The sequence below is a fragment of the Mus caroli genome, unplaced genomic scaffold (assembly GCF_978045245.1).
Source record: "Mus caroli unplaced genomic scaffold, Mus_caroli_1 scaffold_11, whole genome shotgun sequence".
NCBI lineage: Eukaryota > Metazoa > Chordata > Mammalia > Rodentia > Muridae > Mus > Mus caroli.
This window is the reverse complement of record NW_028227266.1, coordinates 64,449,066-64,473,202: the sequence shown is the minus strand read 5'-3', so window position 1 is coordinate 64,473,202 and position 24,137 is coordinate 64,449,066. Positions and strand designations below refer to the sequence as shown.

At 41.6% G+C, this 24,137-nt stretch overlaps 1 protein-coding gene across 1 annotated transcript in view; it reads left to right on the top strand.

The window, feature by feature from the left end:
- Znf609 (zinc finger protein 609) overlaps positions 1 to 24,137 on the top strand; it is a 139,166-nt gene that overhangs the window by 10,485 nt on the left and 104,544 nt on the right. Inside the window, exon 2 of the mRNA XM_021171766.3 lies at positions 19,570 to 20,443. Coding sequence (XP_021027425.1) covers positions 19,697 to 20,443 — 747 coding nt within the window. The 5' untranslated portion in view covers positions 19,570 to 19,696. The remainder of the gene's footprint in view (positions 1 to 19,569; positions 20,444 to 24,137) is intronic.

Below are 24,137 nucleotides of genomic sequence, written 5' to 3'. Positions count from 1 at the left end.
ATCCCAGCAACCACATGGTGGCTCACAACCATCCACAACGAGATCTGGCGCCCTCTTCTGGAGTGTCTGAAGACAGCTACAGTGTACTTATATATAATAAAATAAATCTTTTAAAAAAAAAAAAAAAAAAAGCAGGTGCAGCATCTTAGTCCCCAGTACTCATGTGGTGGAACCCACCCACCCACCCACACACACACACACACACACACACATACACACGAGCACAAATGAAATTTATAAACAACAACAAAAAACCAAACTTGTTACATTTAAAAAGTGAAAGTTGGGGTTTTCGGTCCTCTCAACATATAGGTTATGCCTCTGCCTAATTCAGCAATTTGCTATTGAAGGTGTAATGTCTGGGTGCTGTGAGTGTGTAATCTTCTGATTGCTACACTTGTCTTTTTCTAACCTTTGTAGTTCAGTATTTTTCTTATTACATTGTCCCCTTTTATCCTTTCTTTTTTTCTTTTTCTTCACCCCCCCCCCCCTCCACACAGGGTTTCTTGGATGTCCTGGAACTTGCTCTGTAGACCAGGCTGGCCTCAAACTCCACCTGCCTCTGCCTCCCAAGTGCTGGAATTAAAGGCTTATGCTACCACTGCCAGGCCCCATCATCCCCCCTTTTCCTTTCAACACATGAAACTGATAGGAAAGAAGTTCTTCAGGGTAGAACACTGCTTTAGTAACTTCTGGAAAGCCAGTGTTTCTAATATACGAGATAGAAAATCATATTTTTTGTCCTTGGTTTGTGAAGGTATAATTTGTAGATATCTCATCATAGCCTCTTTGTTATATTTTTTGACATTTAAAGTAGCTGTTTTAGTCACTGTTCTATTGCTGTTGAAGAGACACCATGACTCTTATAAAGAGAAAGCATTTACCTGGGGACTTAACAGTGTCTATGCAGTTTGGTGTATTATCATGGCGATTTGCAGGCAGGTATGGAGATGATGCTGTAGTAGAGACCTATTTTCTGAATCACAGGCAGAGAGAGAGAGAGAGAGATTGTACCTGCTGTAGGCTTTTGAAACCCCAAAGTCTACTCCCGGTGGCATACTTTTTCCAATAAAGCCGTATCTACTCCAACAGGCCCATACTTACTAATCCTTCTAATCCTGTCCAACAGGTCCATTCTCTGTGACTAAGCATTCAAATATATGAACCTATGGGGCCATTTTTATTCAAACTACCACAGTAGATGAGGATCTGTCTGCTCTCCACCCCTAAAAAAAAACCTTAAGGGTCTAGAGATCTAGTTCCATTGGTGAAGTGCTTGCCGTGTAAACCTAAAGACCCATAGTTCAGATTCTCAACACCCGTGTAAAAGCTGACTGCAGTAACATACATCTGTAACCCCAGTATTGTGGTGGGTGGGAGTGGGGGTGGGTGGATCCCTGTTCCAGTGTAAAGTGGGCAGTGATATAGGAGGGTGTGTGTATCCTCAAGCACACTGTGTACACACACGCACGCACTCATGTGCACACATGAGCAATATTACAATTCTTCTGTGGCATGATGGTGTGATGTACTGTGTGATCATGTATGTACACAGGTTCTTTCGGTCACTCTGTCCTCTTTCTTTGACACCAGGTCTCTCTCTGAACCTGGAAGCTCGCTAGGTTTTTTTTTTTTTTTTTTTTTTTTTTACCTAGGTTGGCAGCCAGTGAGCCCAAGCAACTCTATCTGTCTCTGCGTCACTCAGTGCTTGGGTTACAGAAGTATATGAGGCCATGCTTACATTGCAAGCATTTCTAACTGCTGAGCCACTTTTTTAAATTAATGAGACAGGGTCTTGTGTAGTTCAGGCTAATGGAAACTCACTATGTAGCCAAAGATGACCTTGGACTCTCTCTTAAGCTCAAGGGCTATTTTATTGGAGTTTAAAAGAAAAGCAGTACAGGTTAGGTAAAAATCCTGGCAGCCATTAGGAGGAGAGAGAAAAGGTCTTGCCTTTTAAGTTAGGCATGGAGTAGAAATAGAGATAGCTTATTAAGGAAGGGAAGGGTACTCCCAAAACTGGGAGTGGGCTAGTGTGCTGAGGAATGAACAAGTGTGACCTTGAGTTCTTAGTCTTCTTGCTTCCACTTTCCAAATGTTAGAATTAGAGAAATGTACCACCAGACAGGCAAGAACTTGAAGCCCTTTGAGGTTTTATTTCAGGAATACATATTATGAGTAAAATGAAACATTGGTGAACCTCAGAGTGCAAGAATTGAAGGGGAAAAAAAAGCAAAAAGTCTCATGCTCTTTCTCAGGATGAGTAATTTCTAGTTAACAATAGTAACTCCCAAATGAAACTGGAAACTGGTAAGCAATTCCTAGAAAAATTGGGTCAGTGTGCTGCCAAAGAAATGCTGGGCATCATTAGGAACATAATCAGATCTAAATAAAACTAAGACGTGCCTAATGTGTGTTACTGTCTTGTTCTGGGTACAGATACTTCTCAGAGTTAGTAGACAAAGAATGTGAAGACTTTAATAACAATGTGTGTTAGGGGGGTTAAAGATGTCTATTTTATGTGTATGGGTGTTTGCCTACATGTATATATGTCCATCTTTTGTACTTTGTGCTCATGGAGGTCAGAAGATGGTGGTAAATCTCCTGCAGCAGGAGTTAGAGATGGCTGTGAGCTGCCGTGGGGTGCTGGGGGTGGAACCCAGGTCATCCACAGGAGCTGTACGTGTTTTTAACCACTGAGCAATCTCTCAAGCCCCTCACAGGTTTTTAAACTGTTTCCTCCTCATCTTGCTGACAGTTGAAACTAGGACCTCTTGTGTACTATGATACTATATTTGCCTATAGTCCAAACCCTGGAGCTTGTTTTTAACTATTCATTCATTTAGAGGCAGGGTTTCACATGCTGTGCCTGGCCCCAACCTTACTTTATAACCAACAGTTATGCTGAACGGCTGGTTCTACCTCTACTTCCTTAGTGCTGGGATATCTTTCTGCACCTGCTTTATGTGGTGCTAAGGATTCAACCTAGGGCTTAGTGTATGCTAGACAATCACCCTTCTAAGTGAACTATATCCCCAGTCGTCGTCGCCCTCCTCCTCCTTCTCCTCCTCCTCTACCACCCCTGCCCCCCCCCCAATTTTCCCATCCTGGGAATTGAATAAGTATCTGGCCTACCACTGCACTGCATTCCTAGCTTCTTAGCTTAAAAAGATTATTAAACCTTGCTGAACTATGGAATGAACCTATAGGTTTGGTCATCAGTTCTTAATGTCCGTCCTATATTTGATTCAGAATTCCCTTTCAAGTCAGAAGTGAATTCATTATACTTAAGTAGCTATCTTTATGAATGCTAAGTAACTAAAATGTGTTAACTCTACAGTTGGAGAAATTTAAAAATAGTTTTTAAAAACTTGTGTGAGAAGAAGAGAGAATGTGTGAACGAGGATACATGTGTGCCGCATTTGTGGAGGTTAGAGAACAACTTTGAGCCAGTTCTCACCTTCTACCTTGGCGAGGTATGGTCTCTTGTTTCTACTGTTGTGGTTTTTACTGCTGCATGAGTGTCCCGCTGTCTCCTGATTGTCCTGTTTGCACCTTCCATCTCTCTGTAGCAGTGATGGAATTACAGGTGCCTACCACTCTGTAGGGTTTCTGTTTTTTTTTTTTTTTCCCTCTGTATTTTTAAAGATTTTAATGAATTGAAAGAATAGCCCCTTCCAGTTATCCTCCCTCCAGATCCTTTCATTTTTCCCACCACATTCTCAAGTTGATAGCTTCTTTTTCTTTGATTATTATTGTTACATATATGCTCACACACACACACACATACACACACACACACACACAGCCTGCTGAATCTGTTCTGTTGTTGGTATGTATATGTGGCTCCAAGGCTAACCACTTTGCATTGAACTTCAATAAGGAGACTCATCCTTGGGAGAGGTTAATTTTTTTTCCCTCCCAGCAGTCATTAGTTGTCTGAAGTTATTTGTCTAGGGGTGAACCCAAGCAAAAATCTCCCCTTGTCACATTAACATGTCCATTGATATTGCCATTGTTCCAGTCTTGTTTTTGCAGCCATTTCTAGGAGAGAGTGTTTCACAGCTGGCGTCCTGGTATCTATGAAGTTCTTTGAGCCATAGTTTACAGGAGCTGTAGTGTGGATGTATCCACTGGGTCTGGGCTCCCCACAATCTGTTGATCTCTGCCTTGTGTCCGGTTGTGGTTTTCCTGTGATGGTCTTCATTTGCTGAAAAGAGGTTTCTTTGATGAGAGGAGGCTAGCTACACTTGTCCAGGAAAGATGGCTCATGAATAAAGAGCTTTATTTTTACATTTATTTTTATGTGCATGAGTATTTTGTTTGTATGGATGACTGTTGATCACATGCCTGCCTGGTGCCTGTGGAGGTCAGAAAATAGCTTCAGGTCACCTTGAACTGGAGTGACAGGTCCTTTACAAGAACAGCTATTGGTCTTAGAGCTCTCTCTCTCCGGGCCCTATGTTGGTAGTGGTGGTGGTGGTGGTTGGTTGGTTTCTTGGTTTCAGTCATAGAACTCACCCTATAGGCCAGGCTGGCCTCTAACTCACAGAGATCCACCCACTTCTGCCTCCTGAGTGCTGTGATTAAAGGTGTGCACCACCACCCAGCTCTTTTTTTAATTAACAAGCAACTCTGTTGAATTAAAAGTTGGGCCTAATGGACACTGACACAGAGCTTATGCTGTAACTGATATACCTGGAGGAGAACAAAGCAAGCCAGATGGCTTTGCTGTCAAGGGAGACCAGAAAAGGATCCCTGGGATAGGAAAAATGGACTGAGATTTGGAAATGAACAAAGTGAAATTTTGGGTCTCTCTCCTGCAAAGTTAAGGTGTGATCTGGGAATCTCCAGGAATTATTGACTCCCATCAGGGTGAGCATGCCAGTATTAGGAAGGCTGAGGTAAAAACAACAGGATAGTTCTGGTGAGGACTCACTGTGTGCTTCAGAAAAAAAATCTTCCCTGCCATATCCCCATATGATGGAAGAAGGAGCAGAAGAGAACACCAGTGTTATTAATTTTTTTTCTAACACTGGGTTCTGGGGATCAAACCTAGCGATTTTACCCACTTAACCATTTTCCCCATTTGCAGGTCAGGGTTTTTAAAGATAGGAATTCACTTAATCCTGATCTATTTCCCATGTGTTGGAATTACAGGTTTTTAAAGTAGAAAAATGTAGATTTTTCTTTAGGTTTTGTTGTTGTTGTTTTTATTTTTTGTTTTGTTGGTTTCTCTGTGTAGCCCTGGCTGTCATTGGCCAGGCTGGCCTTGAACTCAAAGTTCCACCTGCCTCTGCCTCCCAAGTGCTAGGATCAAAGGTGTGTGCCACTGCCACCCCACTCTTCATAGCATTCTTTTTTAAAAAAAAATTTTTTTATTTATTATATCTTTTTTTTTTTTTTTTTTTTTGGTTTTTCGAGACAGGGTTTCTCTGTGTAGCCCTGGCTGTCCTGGCACTCACTTTGTAGACCAGGCTGGCCTCGAACTCAGAAATCCGCCTGCCTCTGCCTCCCGAGTGCTGAGATTAAAGGCGTGCGCCACCACGCCCGGCTCCTATTTATTATATCTTAAGTACACTGTAGCTGACTTCAGACACACCAGAAGAGGGCTTCAGATCTCATTACAGTTAGTTGTGAGCCACCATGTGGTTGATTGCTGGGATTTGAACTCAGGACCTTTGGAAGAGCAGTCAGTGCTCTTAACCACTGAACCATCTCTCCAGCCCTCTTCATAGCATTCTTATATACTTGTTTTGTTTTGTTTTTTTTCCTGTTCTTTTGAGATGAGTCTCATTATGTAGCCTTGGCTAGCCTGGAACAGTGTAGAGTAGGCTAGCCTTGAACTCAAGAGATTCATCTCTGCCTCCCCAGTGTTGGAATTAACTACTGGTTCTTACTCTATTTTGACTGATGCCCACCCCATCTCCCTGCCACCTTCCCACCTTTATACTTCTACCCCAGCATTCTACACCTCCTATCTTCCTTTCTTAAAGCCTATCTTCCCTCCTCCTGTTTCCCTCTCTAGTGTTATGACCTCTAACCACATTCACTCCCATGCAAGTACACTTGTATAAAAATTAGGGGGCCAGGCATGGTGGTACAGACCTTTATTCCAGCATTTTGGAGGTAGAGGGAGGTGGATTTGTCAGTTTGAGGCCAGCTTGGACCTCATAGTGAGCTAAATAAATAAATTAAATGTATATATATATTAAAAGCTAGGATCTATATATATATAAGAGAACATGTGGCATTTGTCTTTCTGAACCAAACTATAGAGTGCAATATTGTAATACTGACATTCTCATAGGCTAGTTGAGGTTCTCCAGACTGACTGGCATTCATGTATGTATACTTATGTATATGTTTAACTTTTATTATTGGTGGGGAGGGGTCATGCATCAGAGGGCAACTTGTAAAGTTGTTTCTCTTCTTCCACTGTGTGGGTCCCTGGTATGGAACTTTAGGTTGTCAGGCCTGGCAGTTAAGTGCCTTCACCTGCTGAGCCATCTGCTGGCCCATTATTTTGTTTAAGACAATAGCATTTCATGTGGTACAGAACTCAGGTTCAGTCTGTAGCCTAGAGTAGTCTTGAACTCTTCCTGCCTTTACCTTCTGAATACTAGCATTACAGTGACTACCACCATGCTTGACTGACTGGTTTTATGCCATTTTGTCATGTGGAAAGTAATGGTGTACTCAGTGCCCCAGCATTAGGGACCCTCATGATGTCCTTTTATAGCCATATCTTCTGCTGCTGCCCCATTTCACATGTTCCAGAGAGAGAGAGAGAGAGAGTGTGTGAGTGTGTGTGTGTATGTGTGTTCTGTATTTGTTTGTTTGTTTAGCACTGGAGATTGAACCCTGTGCGGTGTTTCTCCTATTTGTCTTGCTCCCCTTCCAAACATGGAGTAAGCAGACTTCCTAAGGGAAAAGCAGGGCGTGTTATCTGCTATGTAGGAATTAAAATTCAAAGGGGAAAGTGGGATCTCCAGAGGCTGTTGGTGACAGCAGGACGCCAACATCTTGAGCTCACAAGTGTTGCTGCTCTGTGCTCTCTGGCAGACTTCGGGCGCTAGCCAAGAGTGTCAGCATAAAACTCCCTTGGGTTTCAGAATGCCAGTCAAGACTAGCTAGCCCCTTGCAGGCCACTGCCAAGAACAGCAGGCCTTTTGTTTTGTGTTTTGTTGTGTTGTTTTGAGACAGGGTCTCTCTGTGTTGCTCTGGCTGTTCTGGAACTTGCTTTGTAGACCAAGCTTGCCTCAAACAGAGATCTTCTGCCTCCCCAGTGCTGGGATTAAAAGCTTTTGCCACCATATTCAATTTAAAGATTTATTTTTTAATTATGTATCTGTGTGGGGGTATGTGCATATAAGTACAGGTGCCTGCAGATGCCAAAAGGGGGCATCTATCTGATCTCTCGGAGCTAGAGTGATAGGTGGTTGTGAGCTGCCTGATGTGGATGCTGGGAACCAAACTTGGGTTCTCTGAAAGAGCAGTATGTGCTCTTAACCATTGAGCCATTTCTTCAGTCCCCAAATAAATTTCAGCTTCGTCTTTTAGAGTATCCTGGAATGTTTAGGAAACTGTTCATTTGATTAAAGTTGTTAGGTTGGTGTTGTGGCACAGGTTGTAATCCTAGAACTTGGGAGGTGAAGGAAGGAGGATCAGATGTCATATATTGAATCATAGTCTGTAATGGGATCTGATGCCCTCTTCTGTTGTGTCTGAAGACAGCTACAGTGTACTCTTATACATAAGATAAATAAATAAACCTTTAAAAAAAAGATAAGCCTGACTTATGTATGATTCTGTGTTATTTTTTAAATATTTATTTATTTATTTATTTATTTATTTATTATATGTAAGTACACGGTGGCTGTCTTCAGACACACCAGAAGAGGGCATAGGATCCCATTACAGATGGTTGTGAGCCACCATGTGGTTGCTGGGATTTGAACTCAGGACCTTTGGAAGAGCAGTCGATGCTCTTAACCACTGAGCCATCTCACCAGCCCCCTGATTCTGTCTTATAAAACTAAATAAATAAAATTTATTATTAATGATAATAAATGGATAATGTTTTGTTTCATGATTTTCTTAAAAGTCAAACAAGGAAACTAGGGTTGTAGCTCATTCAGAGGCAGAGCTCATGAGGGCCTGGGTTGTATCTTCAGTGGGAGGTTGGGGGCTTGCAAGTAAGTGTGTGTGTGTGTGTGTGTGTGTGTGTGTGTGTGTGTGTGTGTAAGAGAGAAACTGCTGCAGTATTTAATGAAAAAAATCACAATCTAATCTATTATTTAACTCTTACTTTCTAAAAGCAACCTTTTCTAAGTATTTAGTGTATTATATTTAGTCTCCTTTTTGTTTTTGACACAATCTCCATGTTTCTCAGACTAGTCTCAAGCTCCTAGGTTCAATAAGTTTATCTTTTTGGCCTCTTGAGAAGCTGGGACTATAGGCACATGCCACTGTGCTATCTGTTCCTGTATACATATAAATAATAAATATTGTATTGTACTATTGTCCATTTACTTTACTGAATCCTAAGGTGGTCATGCCATAGTGTTTCAGTCTGGTCAGCATGCATTAGGTTGAATTAATCTTTTTTTTTTTTTAGCCATTTGATGTACTTTTGTGTTTCGTGTAAGTTCCCCCTGCTAAAATTTAATATTAGTATCTCCTTTTTTGCTTATTATTTCTCTTTCACTAATAATTTCAGATCTAAGATCTTACAGTGAGGTCATATATTGAATCATAGTCTGTACCTTGGTTAATTTTTTTCTCTTTTTCCTTTTCTGTTACCCTTCAAAATATCCTAAGCTGTGGTGTTTTGATGGCATGATTCCCTTTGCATGATATATTGCTTTAAATAGGGTCTGATGAGATGACCTAGCAGGTAGAGGTGCCTGTGGGACAAGTGTGGCACTGAGTTCAATTCCTGGAGCCCATGTAATGGTGGAAGGAGAGAACTAACCTCACAGAACTGTTAGGGAGTGAAGTACAGTGAGCATACCAATCTGCCCTATCCATCTTCTGTTCATTAATGTTTTGAAACAAGGTTGCTATTTAGTCTTGAACTCAGTTCTGCTTCCTATGTCTTCCAAGCACTTGGATAAAGACAAGCACCACCATGCCTGCCACATGCACTAATCTTGTCTATGTCATCTGTTTAGCCACATAACTACAAGTCAGTTTCCTATTAGAACTTTACCAGTGCCCTACAGGGGTTGCTCACTCTCCCACTCTGTCAGTGTTTACCTCCCAGACATGACCAATTTGGCAAATGAGCGCTTTAAGTTTGATAGAATTTTTATATTTATTATGTATTTAGGTATAAGCTCATTCCTTTGTCTACTAACTTAAAACATATTTTTTCCTTTATAAAAAAAATTAGGAGATTCTTCCGGGAAGATGTGAGGAGACAGACGAATGGTACCTGAGAATAGATAACCAGCCATGTGGCAGAATGTAGATTGGAATAAATGGGTTATTTTAAGTTATGATCTAGTCAGAGAAGAGCCTAGCTATATGGCCAAGGTATTTGTAAAAAAAAAAAAAAAAAATTATGTGTTTGCTTGCATGAGTTTATATGCACCATGTGTGTGCAGGAGCCCATGGAGGCAAGAAGAGGGTATTGTATCCCCTGGAACTGGAATTATACAGTTACAGTTGTGAAGCCACCATGTGATTGCTGGGAAATAGTCCAGGCCTTTGCAAGAGCAGTAAGCACTCTTAACTGCTGAACCATCTTTCCATCCCCTAATTCCATCTTTTCCTTTTGGAAACTGGGTCTACATGTGTAACCTTGGCTGGTTTATGTAGACCAGGTTGGTCTAGAACTCAGGGATCACCTGCTTCTGCCTCCTGAGGTCTGGGATTACAGGCGTGTATCACCATTTTTTTTTGAAGTGTGTATACAGCCAGTCTTCAATTTCTAACTGCTTAAGTTAGATTTTTTTGACTTTATGATCATGAAAAAATTATACATATTTAATAGGAGCCAATTCCAGACCGTTTCTTGAAAGTTAGAAGGTTATACTTCAGGGTTTGGTTTTGACACTTATATGTATCTGGACTATATCAGGAAAGTTTTGGGGGGAGGCTGCAGCTCCCAGTAGCCACTTAGTCATAGTGATAGGCAGTCATCCTCTACAAAACAGTGAATTTTGAAGCTTCATATAAAGCCTGTACATGAAGCATGAGGATATATTCAGCTTGTGATGGCTTTGTTGGGCTATAACATTGTAGGTCAAGGAATATCTATCTCTTCATGGGAATTCACATGAGTTGGTTTATAATATCTGGTTTCAGACTAGCCCTATTTAGGAAGCAATTGTGTATAGATGAAGCTGAAAGTTAACAAAATACTAAAGAGCAATTAAACATTGAGAAACGTGAAACCTACTTTGTTTTATAATCTTCCCGTAGCTGGTTGATGTTGATTTTGTTTTGTGACAGAGTCTTACCATGTATTCCAGTTGCTCTGGAACTTGCTATGAAGCTCTGTCCTCAGCTATCTGAGTGGATTATGTGTGTATGCTATCATGCTCTCCTACTTCATCCCTGGTGTTAGAGCTGGAAGCCAAGGCCTCCCCATGTCCCATACGGTGGGACAAGTATTCTCTCACTGTCACTGAGCCTAGCTCCCCATACAACAACAGCAACAACAACAATAACAATAATTTTCCCTTTGAGGAAAATAAGCTGTAGAGGGCTATAGTCCTTTAATTACACAGGAGCTGAGTGGCAGGTGGTGGTTGTTGTTGTTACTTCGGATAGCCCTTGCCTTCTGCTTTTTGTTCTACTTACAGGTCTTGATAAGTGCTTCCTATATAGGTCGGGTTCTGTAGAGTTGGGACTGAATTATTTATAAGTTTAATATGCTGTTCATCTTATCTGAGATACATTTGCTGACACAGAATGATATTGACAAACAACCAAGGATCTATACTTGAGCTCTGTTGAATAGCTTTGTCCTGGTAGAAATGTCAGTTGCTTATGTGAAATGAAACAGGTCAAGCCTCATAATCTTTGTCTGGGAATAGCAGCCTGTAAGGATCATAAAACTGTTCATGAGCTGCCCCTCAGAAAGACTTGGAGACAGCGGTGCTACAATTTTACTCTGCTGTCCTTATGTGACACATGGTCAGTTGAGCCCAGTTGATTAGATCTGTCTTTTCAAATTGGTACAGTTAGTCTATTTTTTTTTTTTAAATACCTAATTCCATTGGTGGTATACAGCAGAGATTGTTACTTGAGGATATGACACAGTTCCTTTGTTACAGTAATTAATGTAATAAATTAATGTAATGTAAGGAAGAGACCCAAAGGGAAGTTGGTTGTTTTTCTCACAGAGCCCTGGGTGGGTTAGTGATTTCCCCTGTAGTGTGGCAGGTGGAGAGGGAGGTGCCTTTACTCTGCTGTCTGAGTAAGCTCGGGTGATCTATATGCTGCACTGCCCCTACTGGAGGCTACCTAAGACCATGTGGTTTCAAGGCAGCATCTGAAATTCAGGAAGATGATATAATGTGATACCTTCTCGGCAACTTCCTTGTATCCGAATGATTTATTTTCAGTTGTTTAAGCACATACACATATTGAACTTCACCCAGTCTATTTCTGAAGGCCTGTCATGTCAGGTCAACAATTTAGTAGGTTGGACGAGAGACCAGATGTGTTTAAATCCTGAGCTTCACACACTGACCCTGAGTGATTTGTTTTGAGGTACTGGGAATTGAACCCAGAGTCCTATGCATAGTAGGTAAACACTTCACCACTGAGCTGCACCCCTACCCTGGACCTAAGAGATTTTGAAACAAGATGGACTCTTTCTTTAAGTCATTATGTATAAGGTTTTCTGAACCACATCTGAAGGTAGGAATATCAAGTGGGATATTATTTTATTAACATATATTAAATAAACAATAGGTTCATTACAATATTTTCAGATATGTTTTATTTTATTTACACCCATTAACCTCTTGTCCCTCCCATTCCTGCTGATCCCCTTCCTAGTCCCTGTTTTACTTTGATGTCTTTTTTTTTCCCTTTTGTGTGAACCAAGGAATTTAATTAGGGTTACTTACAGGAGCCTGGGTCAGAGGTTATATATGGAGGAATGCATAACTTACTAGTGTCTGTACCACTGAAGAAAATTGCCCGCCTCTACCTCATCAGGGTGATCTTGAACGTCTCTACCTTCCAAGTGTTGATTACAGCTGTGTGCTGTCTATAGATTGACCCAGGCTTGCTAGGCAAGCATTCTTGGAGGCCTTTATTACATCCCCAGCTGGGTAGGAATTCTTTAAAAAGGAGGCTCTAATCAATGGGAAGGGAGGCTGTTGGTCCTGTGAAGGCTTGATGTACCAGTGTAGAGAAATACTAGGGCGGTGAGGCAGGAGTGGGTGGGTGGGTGGGGGAGCACCCTCATAGAACCAGGGTAAGGAGGAATGGGATGGGGTTTTGCAGAGGGGAAGCCAGGAAAGGGGATAACATTTGAAATGTAAATAAATAAAATGAATTAAAAAAGTAAAAAAAGGAGGCCCTAGATCAGTCTGTGGAAGAAGAAATGACTGCCATTTCCCTTTATAGGACTCAAATGGCTATCAGTACAATCTGTAGCTAGCTGAGGCAGCACATTCTTATAATCTCAGTACATAGGAAGCAGGGGATCTTGAGTTCAAGGCAGGCTTGGCTATATAGTGAGACCCTGTATTTAAAAGCAAACAAGACAGAAAAAGTGTGGCATAATGGCACATGCCTTTGGTTCCCAGCACTGGGGAGGCAGAGGTAACCTGGTCTATGTTCTAGGACAGCCAGGGCTACATAGTGAGACACTGCTTACAAAAGAAAGGAAGGAAGGAAGGAAGGAAGGAAGGAAAAGGAAAAGGAAAAAAAGACTACTTAGCTGGCTAATGAAGTATAACTGTAAAATAGCTCAATAGACAATCACTAAAAGTTTTGAATTGTCTTATATTTTTAGTTTCATGTTCTCAGAACATGCTTAGAACATGGCGGATTCTTCCATTTCATATAAGAGAAACTGATATTTAATGATGAAACTTGCTTAATTTCAGTGGAAATTTAAGTTCTGAAATCATATTTCTCTTTTAAAAAACATATTTCTTTTCTTACTTACGTGTGCATGTGCCTATACATATATGCCACAGGTGTGGGAGGGACTACAGACCAGAACAAGGTTTTGGATTTTCTGGAGTGTTACAGGTTATCTATGAGCTGCCCAGTGTGAGTGCTGGGAATTGAACTCATGATCCTCTGCTAAAGCAGTATGTATTTTTATACTGAGCCATCTCTTTAGCCTCTGAAATTATATCTCCAGATTCTAAATTCACATTTTAAAAAACTATTTAAAAAAATCAGAAATGGGGGGAGAAATCAGAAATGATTATAGTATATGCCTTTAATCTCAGCACTCAGGAGGCAGAGCCAGGCAGATCTCTGGGTTCAAGCCCATCTGGGTCTACAGATTAAGTACTAGAACAGCCAAGGCTACACAGAGAAAAAAAGAAAGAAAAAGAAGGAAGAATGAATATAGCATTGTTTTGGGAGACGAATATCTGACTGTTAATGTATGTGATGTTTGTAAGTTTTGTAAGCAGACTATGTACACTTAAATATAACTGTCAGTGTCTAGCCCAAAGCCTATAAGAAAATTGACCTAAAGCTCTTAAAAGAGTAGAGGATAACATTATATGCTTTATTTTTTTCATAGACTGGATTGTCTGTGGGTAGTTAGCAAGGAATAGAACCCTCTTTTTGAAGTCCTTAGGGGCTATAGAGCTTTATCTGGGTAGAAAGAGAAGTGCTCTAGTTATGCTTATATGTAAGTATGGCTCAGTAGTCGATTTGCCTTCTCAATAAGGGCAGTGAACAATTTTTATCAGTCTTATCCTTGGAGAAGAGGCTGATTTATTCCTATAGTAGAGGAATAATATGTATGACCTATGACAAATATCCTCAAAACAGGCAGATGATAACCTATTAAGTGTGTGGTCTAAGATTTTATCCCTGGGCTGATAGGCCAGGATCTGTATTTGGCTTCCAAATTGGAAACTCTGGTGGTAACTACTTTGTGTGGGTATAGAGTGATTGTCATGACCTTGGTCCCATAGCCACAGCCATGTAGACAGGAATTTCTTGCTATATGTGCAGAAACAGCACAGATGGCATAAGTTTTGGTGGACAAGTGATATCAGAATCTGCTGGGTAGTAATCCTAATAGGAATGGAGTCTAGTTACACAGGAGGAGAGAAGAGCTAGGGAAATGGTCACAGAGCTCTGAGACAGCATTGCTTGCCCTGGTTCTGCACTCTCATTCATGGAGAGTGCATTTTTCATTTCCAGCCAGTGTGATAGTTATCCTACCTCCTAAGGTTAAACATGTCTGCAGTGACCTGTCAGAGCTGATTATTAGCTGTATAAAACCAGGGATGCTGTATGGAACAGATGGGAAATGGTTTGGCTGCTGTGGCCAAGGCTAATTAAAGACTCCTTGGCAAGTTTACAGTGTATATTTTGAAATGTACCACCAAAGTTATTATGAAGTCTGCTGAGTTTTGAAAGCTGGGTTTCTGAAGTCACCTGGTTGAAGTAATGTAATGTTTATGCAATTCTTTATTGTCAAAAATAGGAGATGAGATCTCTAAAAGAACACCAGGACCACTAGAAATCTTTCCTTGGGATATGTCTTTTTTTATTTTATGTTCTAGACATTTAGAAGTTCTAGGTAGTTTTCTAGCAAGGAACTTTTTAATAGGTAAAGATAATGTTTATTGAATTTATCTTCAGAGTTTACAATTCAGCATTTGTACTTACAAGAATTACTTACATTTATGGAACTTGTTTTAGTGTTCTATGTAATTTTTTTTTTAAGTTTAGGATGAAGGCTAGCTTCAGTTGCCATTCTTTTTTTTTAAGATTTATTTATTATATTTATGTAAGTTCACTGTCACTGTTGCTGTCTTCAAATATATATGTGTATGTGTGTGCGTGCGTATACACACACACACACACACACACACACACACACGCACACACACACACGCACACACACACGAACACATGCACATACACACAGTTCATGTGTTTTTTGTTTGTTTTGTCAGTACTGGGATTGAAGCTAGGATCTTGGGCATTTGGCCGAACTGATTTCCTTTTTAAAAAATGTTACCTTTTGAAACAGAATCTCACTGGGATGCATAGATTGATCTTGAACTTAACTGTAGTCCAGGCAGTTGTTAAACTTGTGAGCCTCCTGCCTTATCCTCCAGAATAGCTTTTCCAGCAGACCCACTAGTATAAGATTTTTAAAAAGACTTGTTTATTTACAGCCAGGCATGGTGGTACGTGCCTTTAATTCAAGGCAGAGGCAGGCAAACCTCTGAGTTTGAGGCCAGCTTGGTCTACAAAGCAAGTTCTAGGACAGCCAAGACTGATACACAGAGAAACCCTGATTGGGGTGGGAGAAGGAGAAACAGTGAGAGATTTATTTATTTTTACAGCTTCTAGTATAAGAGTCTTTCCTAACAAATTGTTTTGTTTATTTTTAAGACCATAGCTCATGTAGCCTATGCTGGTCCTTTTTTAGGAGTGAGGGTTAAGACAGGATTTCTCTGTGTAGCCCTGGCTATCCTGGAATTTGTATTATAGACTAGGCTGGCCCTAAACTCAGAAAGATCAACCTGCCTCTGCCTCCTGAGTGCTGGGTGTGCCCTACCTTGCCTGGCTGAGTTTTCCTTTTTTTTTTTTAATGCTTTCACCAAGCCAGGTGTGATGGCACATACATACCTGTAATTCCAAGAATTTTGGAGACTGATGCAGAAGACTCATGAGTTCATGAGTTTAAGATCAACCTGGGCAATATATAGGAGATCTAGTCTCAAAATAAGTTGAGTGTTCAGTACATGTGTGACAACCCTTGCAATGCAGAGGCATGAGGGCCAAGAGTTTTACACAGTGAGTTTGAAGCTATCTCAGGCTGCTGTCTGTCCCTAAACAAATGAGTTTGCTGAACATGTAGTGGTCATTTCTGGTCTTCATGAAAAGTCTTTGTCTACACAAGGTGTTGCTCCTGAATTTTGTCTTTGATAGGTTGCTTTTCTCCCACTTATTCCAATCTCTTAAGTGGCACTAAATGTGGCATCTGTTTCCTTTATTACTTTTCTTTATTGCTCATTCCCTTTGCACTCTGAAAAGATAATTTTGCATAATTTTATTGCATAGATTTATTTTTGTGCATTTTTGATTGCTCTGGTTTTAATTGATACTGATTTATGTTTAATTTTATCATCTTCTTCTTCTCCTCCTCCTCCTCCTCCTCTTCCTCCTCCTCTTCTTCTTCTTCTTCTTCTTCTTCTTCTTCTTCTTCTTTTTTTTTTTTTTTTTTTTTTTTTGAGACAGGGTTTCTCTGTGTAGCCCTGGCTGTCCTGGAACTCACTCTGTAGACCAGACTGGCCTCGAACTCAGAAATCTGCCTGCCTCTGCCTCCTGAGTGCTGGGATTAAAGGCGTGTGCCGGGCTTTAATCTTTCTTTTTTGTGTATATTTGATGAGTAACTAGGCAAGTACTCTACCACCCTCCCATAGTAGTTGTCCTTTTGTCCTTTCAGCTAAGTTGTTTCTTTTCATTTTAACCTGTTACCTTCTTTTTTTTTTTTTTTTAAGATTTATTTATTATATGTAAGTACACTGTCTGTCTTCAGACACTCCAGAAGAGGGTGCCAGGTCTCGTTGCGGATGGTTGTGAGCCACCATGTGGTTGCTGGGATTTGAACTCTGGACCTTCGGAAGAGGAGTTGGGTGCTCTTACCCACTGAGCCATCTCACCAGCCCCCCCTGTTACCTTCTTAATGCTGTTCTTCCTTATTGGCATACTTATCCTGCTCTTACACAAGTTGGCCAGTACAGTGCAAAAAGAACTCTCAGCAAGTCCTAGGAATTTCATGCTTGTGCCTTCATTTTTCTCTCTCCTCCAGTCTCTTTACTACCATTCTATTTTTTAGAGAAATGTCTCTTGTACGTAAGGAAAGTTATAGTGGTTTTCCAATGGTAAAACTATGTGTGAGGTCATTCAGTGACTAAATTACACACTAATGATAATGCAGCTCTGGAGATGGTAAGTAAAGCTTTAATTAATGTGGAATAGATGTTAAACCCAGCCACGGTTAAAAAGATTGCAGAGGTGATACATTATGACTTGGGGAAGGATTGTGCTGTCACAGTCCTCTGTAGTGGGAATTCAGTTTAAGCATTCTCTTCTTAGAAATGCTTTTGGCCCTTGTAAGAGAATCGCTTTCAGTGCCGAGCTCTGCCTCCTCGCTCGCTGTGATTAGTTGCTGTATTTTCTGACTCTTTAATGCCTAGCACATCCTAGGCTGTAAGTTTTAAGACTGTTTGGTGAATGAACAAATATCTGTTATACTACTCTTAGACACCATGTCTTCTTGAGTATTAAAAAATCCAAACAGTTCACTAACAATTATTTTTTTAATTCTTAGGTCACTTTCAAAGTTCTCATCTCTCAGCATCTTCAGGAATTATGGGTCCTTACCTTTCATGGGGTCATTTTCCTTCTCTTGATTGTTTCATCTTTTTTGGGGGGGGTTCGAGACAGGGTTTTTCTGTAGAGCGATTGTTTTATCTTATTCCCCCACTTTTAATTTAGCTCATCCTGGAGGAAGCAAGATTTATATAGACTTGATACTTGCTAATAAGCAGTAGTTGACTGCTGTTGGCAATAAACTTTCTACTTAGGTAATGGGTGAACTATCAAATCTGAAGCTAAACTGCAGATTAAGGTCATACCTCTTGCTTAAATCTGATGCTGACGTGGTACAGACCTGCTTCTCTTCCTTCCTTCCTTCCTTCCTTCCTTCCTTCCTTCCTTCCTTCCTTCCTTTCTTTCTTTCTTTCTTTCTTTCTTTCTTTCTTTCTTTCTTTCTTTCTTTCTTTCTTTCTTTCTTTCTTTCTGTCTTTTTTGGTTTTTTGAGACAAGGTTTCTCTGTGTAGCCATGGCTGTCCTGGAACTCACTCTGTAGACCAGGCTGGCCTCGAACTCAGAAATCCACCTGCCTCTGCCTCCCAAGTGCTGGGATTAAAGGCGTGCGCCACCACACCCGGCTTCAGACCTGCTTTTCTAAAATGTCTTCCTCCCCCCCGCCCCCAGCACCCTAGTTTATAGACATTGTTATGACAGAACAGGTAGAAAGTCACAGCTTGCCTTGTCCTATATGAGTCATTTACTCATTAAATAATTACTTTCCAGGTTGATCTGTGACACCGCTGTCCTGCTCTTTATACATAAGCGTGTTCCCAAAGTTTGTTTTGTTTTCTAAATAGATATAGAAAGATGGTGCACAGGAAAGTACACAAGAACAAAACTTTTGGTTTTGTCCTAGAATCACTCCTGGATGGTACACATTGGTTGCTGGTTTTCCTAGGTGATGTTTCCCTCTATGTCTCCTAAGCCAGAAGACAATGGGCAGACATAAATTATCCTTGTAAAAGCCTGTCTCTGATGGTGTGCCTCTGGTATAAAGCCTTGATGTCTCTTAGTCAGGTCTTTAAATCTTACCATAACAAAGTGAAGAATCATTTTACTCTTGGGAGAAGGGCTTTCAGCAGAGTCAAGGAAAACATTTCTCTTTCTAAATATTTAGTATGAACCCTGCTTTCCAGCCTGGTGTTTGGTAATGACTTTGTAGCTTCTCTGGAATCAAGTGATATGCTGAGTCCCTCTGAGAACCATGTCTGGTTGTAGTTATACACTGAAAATTCACATTTTTCCTAGTTCTTTTTTTTTTTTTTTAAAGATTTATTTATTTATTATATGTAAGTACACTGTAGCTATCTTCAGACACTCCAGAAGAGGGCGCCAGATCTCGTTACGGATGGTTGTGAGCCACCATGTGGTTGCTGGGATTTGAACTCTGGACCTTCGGAAGAGCAGTCGGGTGCTCTTACCCACTGAGCCATCTCACCAGCCCCTTTTCCTAGTTCTTTATTCTTTCCCTTAACCACAGTAGGGTTTTTTTTTTTTTCTACAGTACTAGAATGACAGGGAATCTGTACACTATTTTTAGTAGGGGTTGGCCCTGTCAGTATAGAGCTGTTAAGGCTTTTGCTAGATCATGTTCTGAGTTACTGATAATTCAAGCAGCTAACAGTAAAGGGCATGTGAGCAGAGTTGTTGCAGCTTCAATCTGTAATGTGCTGCAGCCTGTACTGAGTCAGACAGGAGTACCAGCTGGCAGTGGTAGGAGAAGTTAAGTCTTTCAGGAAGGGGCAACTAATTGTAGAAGACTACTAGTTAACACTCACCACAGACTCTTGGGCATAGAAATACTGTATTCTTCCCTGAGGAGGTGGGATGGGAGTGACCTTCTCTAGGTGCAGGGTGACATGGTTGGAGATATAATTGAACTTGTCTTGCCCACTGAGGCATGAGAGCCACACAGGAAGGGTCCAGCTTGTATTGGGAGTTTATTTCAGGCTATCTCCTTGCCTGTATTGTTTTCTTTAACAGCTTTTTAACATTTTCTTTTTCCAGCAATGATGTTGTCCACTGGACATGTTCTGACCAAGGAGGCAGGTCTGAGAACGTAGCTGAAGCTGAAAATAGGAAAGCTGGGGGCAAGGAAGAGCCTTGAATCTTGAGGTGGGACGTTGACTCTAAGATGTCCTTGAGCAGTGGAGCCTGCGGAGGGAAAGGAGTGGATGCAAACCCGGTTGAGACGTACGACAGTGGGGATGAATGGGACATTGGAGTAGGGAATCTCATCATCGACCTGGACGCCGACCTGGAAAAGGACCAGCAGAAACTGGAAATGTCAGGCTCCAAGGAGGTGGGGATACCAGCTCCCAATGCTGTGGCCACACTACCAGACAACATCAAGTTTGTCACCCCAGTGCCAGGTCCTCAAGGGAAGGAAGGCAAATCAAAATCCAAAAGGAGTAAGAGTGGCAAAGACGCTAGCAAACCCACTCCAGGGACTTCCTTGTTCTCTCCAAGTGAGGGAGCAGCCAGCAAGAAAGAGGTGCAGGGTCGCGCAGGAGATGGTGCCAGTGCGGGAGGCCTGGTTGCTGCTGTTGCTCCCAAGGGCTCAGAGAAGGCTGCTAAGGCGTCACGCAGTGTAGCTGGCTCCAAAAAGGAAAAGGAGAACAGCTCATCTAAGGGCAAGAAGGAGAGAAGTGAAGGCGTGGGGACTTGTTCGGAAAAGGATCCTGGGGTCCTCCAGCCAGTTCCCTTGGGAGGACGGGGTAGTCAGTATGATGGAAGTGCAGGGATGGACACAGGAACCGTGGAGCCGCTTGGGAGTATAGCTATTGAACCCGGGGCAGCGCTCAATCCTTTGGGAACTAAGCCGGAGCCAGAGGAAGGGGAGAATGAGTGCCGGCCACTAAAGAAAGTCAAGTCTGAAAAGGTAAGAGGTGGCCAGATCTGGCTGCCCACTGCCCATCAGAACTGCCCCGGACTAACCGCCAAATGCTGTGTGCACTCTGTGGGAGGCTCATTAGTTTGTGGGTAATGACCAATTACAAGGTCAGAGCAGCTGGTAATGATAATGTGATTTTGTTCCAAATTAGAGCATTCCCTACAGACTCATTTGCAGCAGGCCCAGACCTCTTGGAATACAATTTCTGTTTGGGGATCAGCTACTTGGTAGAGTGAATTTTCTCACACCTTATTATTGTCACATGTCAAGACACTTGTTGCTAGATGCTGACATTAAATCTTCATGTGATTTCCTGCTTGGCTGAAATCTCCTCATCAGGATCATGATGGTTGATAAATGTAAAAGGCTTTGGTTACATGTTCAACCTGAATGATGTTCTTAGTGGGGTAAATGGTACTGCCGAGTCTATGGCAGGACAAAGAGTTAATTGTCATGGTGTATCTGCTAAGGATTCTATTGGTGGCTACCAAAAACAAAGTGATAAAGATACCAGTCTAGAAAACAAGGGACAGGAGGTGCTGACTATACTAGACAGCACTTAATCAGGCATTATAGGTTACTGTGGTAGCTTTGAAAGTTTGGCCTAGAATATTCTTTGGCCCCTGAAAGTATTGCTCTCTGCCAGTTATCTCCTGCAACCATCGGAAATCAAAAGTCTCATGGTGGTTTTATTGCTGCCAAACCGTGTAATAATACCTCCCTTTCTGCTTGACTTGGAAGCATAGGTGCCTGCAACCCCAGGAGGCAGTAGGACTGCTCCCTCCCTCGGGAAAGCGATCGTAGCTGATGCTTCAGGAAATAAAGCTTGTAGGACTATAGTAGAATAGTTTCCAGTCTAGGGTCAGCTCAGGCTGCCACAGACTTGAGCAGGCTACATTTTCCTACAAAGCAGCTGGTCTGGTGATGAGCTGTTCTTTGGCTCTTGATTTTCTGCTTTGCTCTGCTCGCCCTGTGCATTCAGCTGATCACAGCAGATGCGGCATAAATTGATTTCTCTGTAATTACATCAGTTGCAGCAGGGAATACCTATTTCCAAATATAAGTGTTAATAAATAAAGACTGTATGTATGTATGTATATATGTGTGTGTGTGTGTTTATGTAAGTATGTATGTTTGGGTGGAGGTGCTCTCTTATTGCCTGGATTTTGGTAGGTAGTACCTTGTGTTTTCTTTGCTATAGGTATTTTGGTCTTTGCCTCTGGCACATCTGTAGCTTTTAGCAACATCTGGGTGTTTTCGGTAGCAGGGCTGTGATTTTTTTCCTGTTATATAACACAATGGTTGATTCCCTTTTGCCAGTGGCAGCTGCCAGAGAGGCTGCCTATGTTTGGGTGGCAGATGCTGTAGTCCACCTCAGTAGAGTCAAGTTCCAGCTGGTAATTGGCATGGTTCATTCTGTGCCGGCTGTGATTTGCCATTTTCTCTGGGGTGCAGATGGGTAATGCTGTTTTAAAGAGGCCTGGGAGTACCAGGAGTTCTTGCTACTGTTCCAGGCTCATTAGACTGTTCCCTACATCTGGCTTCAGGAGGTCCCTGCCATGTATCCGTGTTCACAATCGTTGTTCTGTGTGGAAGGGTACCTCTGAGGGTGTTCTTCATTTCTCATCTTTTAGAATACTTGTGTTGGAATCTTCTAAATTCAGTTGTAGTCTGTGGTGAATGGATTACGACTGCTTAGGTATGGATTATATTTAAGTCTCAGTGTCCATGACTTACTCTAAGGAGTCTATTTTCTCTTGTGTAGGTGCATACATTGTTTGAGTGGCCTGAAAGACACTATACTTTTAGCTGTTCCATCTTGGTGCTAGGGAGCTTTGCCCCTTATTGTAACTTTGACATAAGCTTTGCCTCCCTGGTAGACTACGAATGGAGCAGTCAAATAAGAAATAAAAGGGGAAAGCCGGGCGTGGTGGCGCACGCCTTTAATCCCAGCACTCGGGAGGCAGAGGCAGGCGGATTTCTGAGTTCGAGGCCAGCCTGGTCTACAAAGTGAGTGCCAGGACAGCCAGGGCTACACAGAGAAACCCTGTCTCGAAAAACCAAAAAAAAAAAAAAGAAATAAAAGGGGAGGAAAAAAGGTGCTTCATATTTTGAGAAAAACTAATTTCTGGGAAGTATTGAGAGTCAAACAACTTGTGCAGTTCAGTGTTACCATAAGCACAATTTTATTTATTTGTTTATTTATTTATTGTTGTGATTTTTTTTTCCCAATACATATCCAGTTATACAATCCTGACTTGCCTAGAACTTACTATATAGGCCAAGTTATTAGTTTTTGTTTGTTTGGTTGGTTTTGTTTTCTTTTCTAAGACAGGGAGGGTTTCTCTGTGTTGCCCTGGCTGTCCGAGAACTCTCTTTGTAAACCAAGTTGGCCTCAAACTCAGAGTGCTGGGTCTAAAGGAGTACACCTACATGGCTAGACCAGGCTATTCTTGAACTTGAGATGTATTCCTGCCTCTGCTTCTGCCTCTGCCTCTGTATTGCTGGAATGACTAGCATACAACACCTACCTGGCTGAGTCTGCTTTTTAACACTTCCTTACCTTGTACTCTAGAACCTCAGTTGGATACAGTTGCTCAGAGATGCTTTACCACCATATTGTCTTTGGCTAATAAAATATTTAAGTAAATGTTTGGAAGTTGCTAGGAGACAAACACACTTTGCAAGGAACAAGCATTTCTGGAATGGAATGGAATGGAAAGAGGAGACAGGCAAAGTGAAAGAAAGGAAAGGGTCTGGGGTTGCAGCCCATCGGATCGGTGGCTAGTGGGAATGCACAGGCTTGATCTGATGGCAGAGCAGAGAGGTAGGGAGAGGAAGATAAGAAAGAAAAGGTTAGGAGTTTTTCAGGAAGCATCAGCTTTTAAGAACTTGGAACCCCAGTGTGTTGCATACAATAGCTGCTCTCAGAGTGTTGATTAGTGTTGTAATTTAGTTTGCAAGCAGAGTCTTTGAAACCCCTGAAATATGGGCTTGCCTCTGATATAACTAGTTTGGAATGTTACTTTTTGTAGGGACAATCAACAGAACCCAAAAAACAAAACGTGTGATGTAATCAAGCTGGAAGCTACCATGAAGACGGGAAACTCAAAATTGAAGATATCTTGATTAAAGCACTGTATTCCACGCTGCCTTTTCTTTTCTTCCGCAACGTTTATTTATTTTTATTTGATGTAAATGGGTGTTTTGCCTGATGTGCGTCTATGTGCATGTATTCAGGGGCCAGAAGAGGCGTTGGGTTCTCTGAAACTGAAGTTGCAGATAGTTTTTAGCTGCAATGTGGGTTCTGGGAACTGAAATTGGGTACTCAGCAACAATAGCCAGTGCTCTAACCACTAAGCCATCTCTTTAGCCCCCACCGACCACTTTTCCAAATAGAAGAGGAGTCTGTGATACTGGTTCGAATTGTCCCATGTTGAGCACTAGCTAATCAGGGGTTGAATACTCAAATTCCCTACTCCAGGGCTTTCTCTATCAAAGTAAGTGCCTGGCACTGCTCTGTGACTGAGGGATTTCTGTCAGCCGAGCATGTGTATTTCCCTTCATGAAATCAGGGTTTGCTCTAACACACCTTTTTGGCAGAGTTTCCTGGAGAGACTGAAATGGCTCTTAGGAGCCATTGCTGCCCTGAACTATTGAACACCCCTGAGGAGATGGGAGA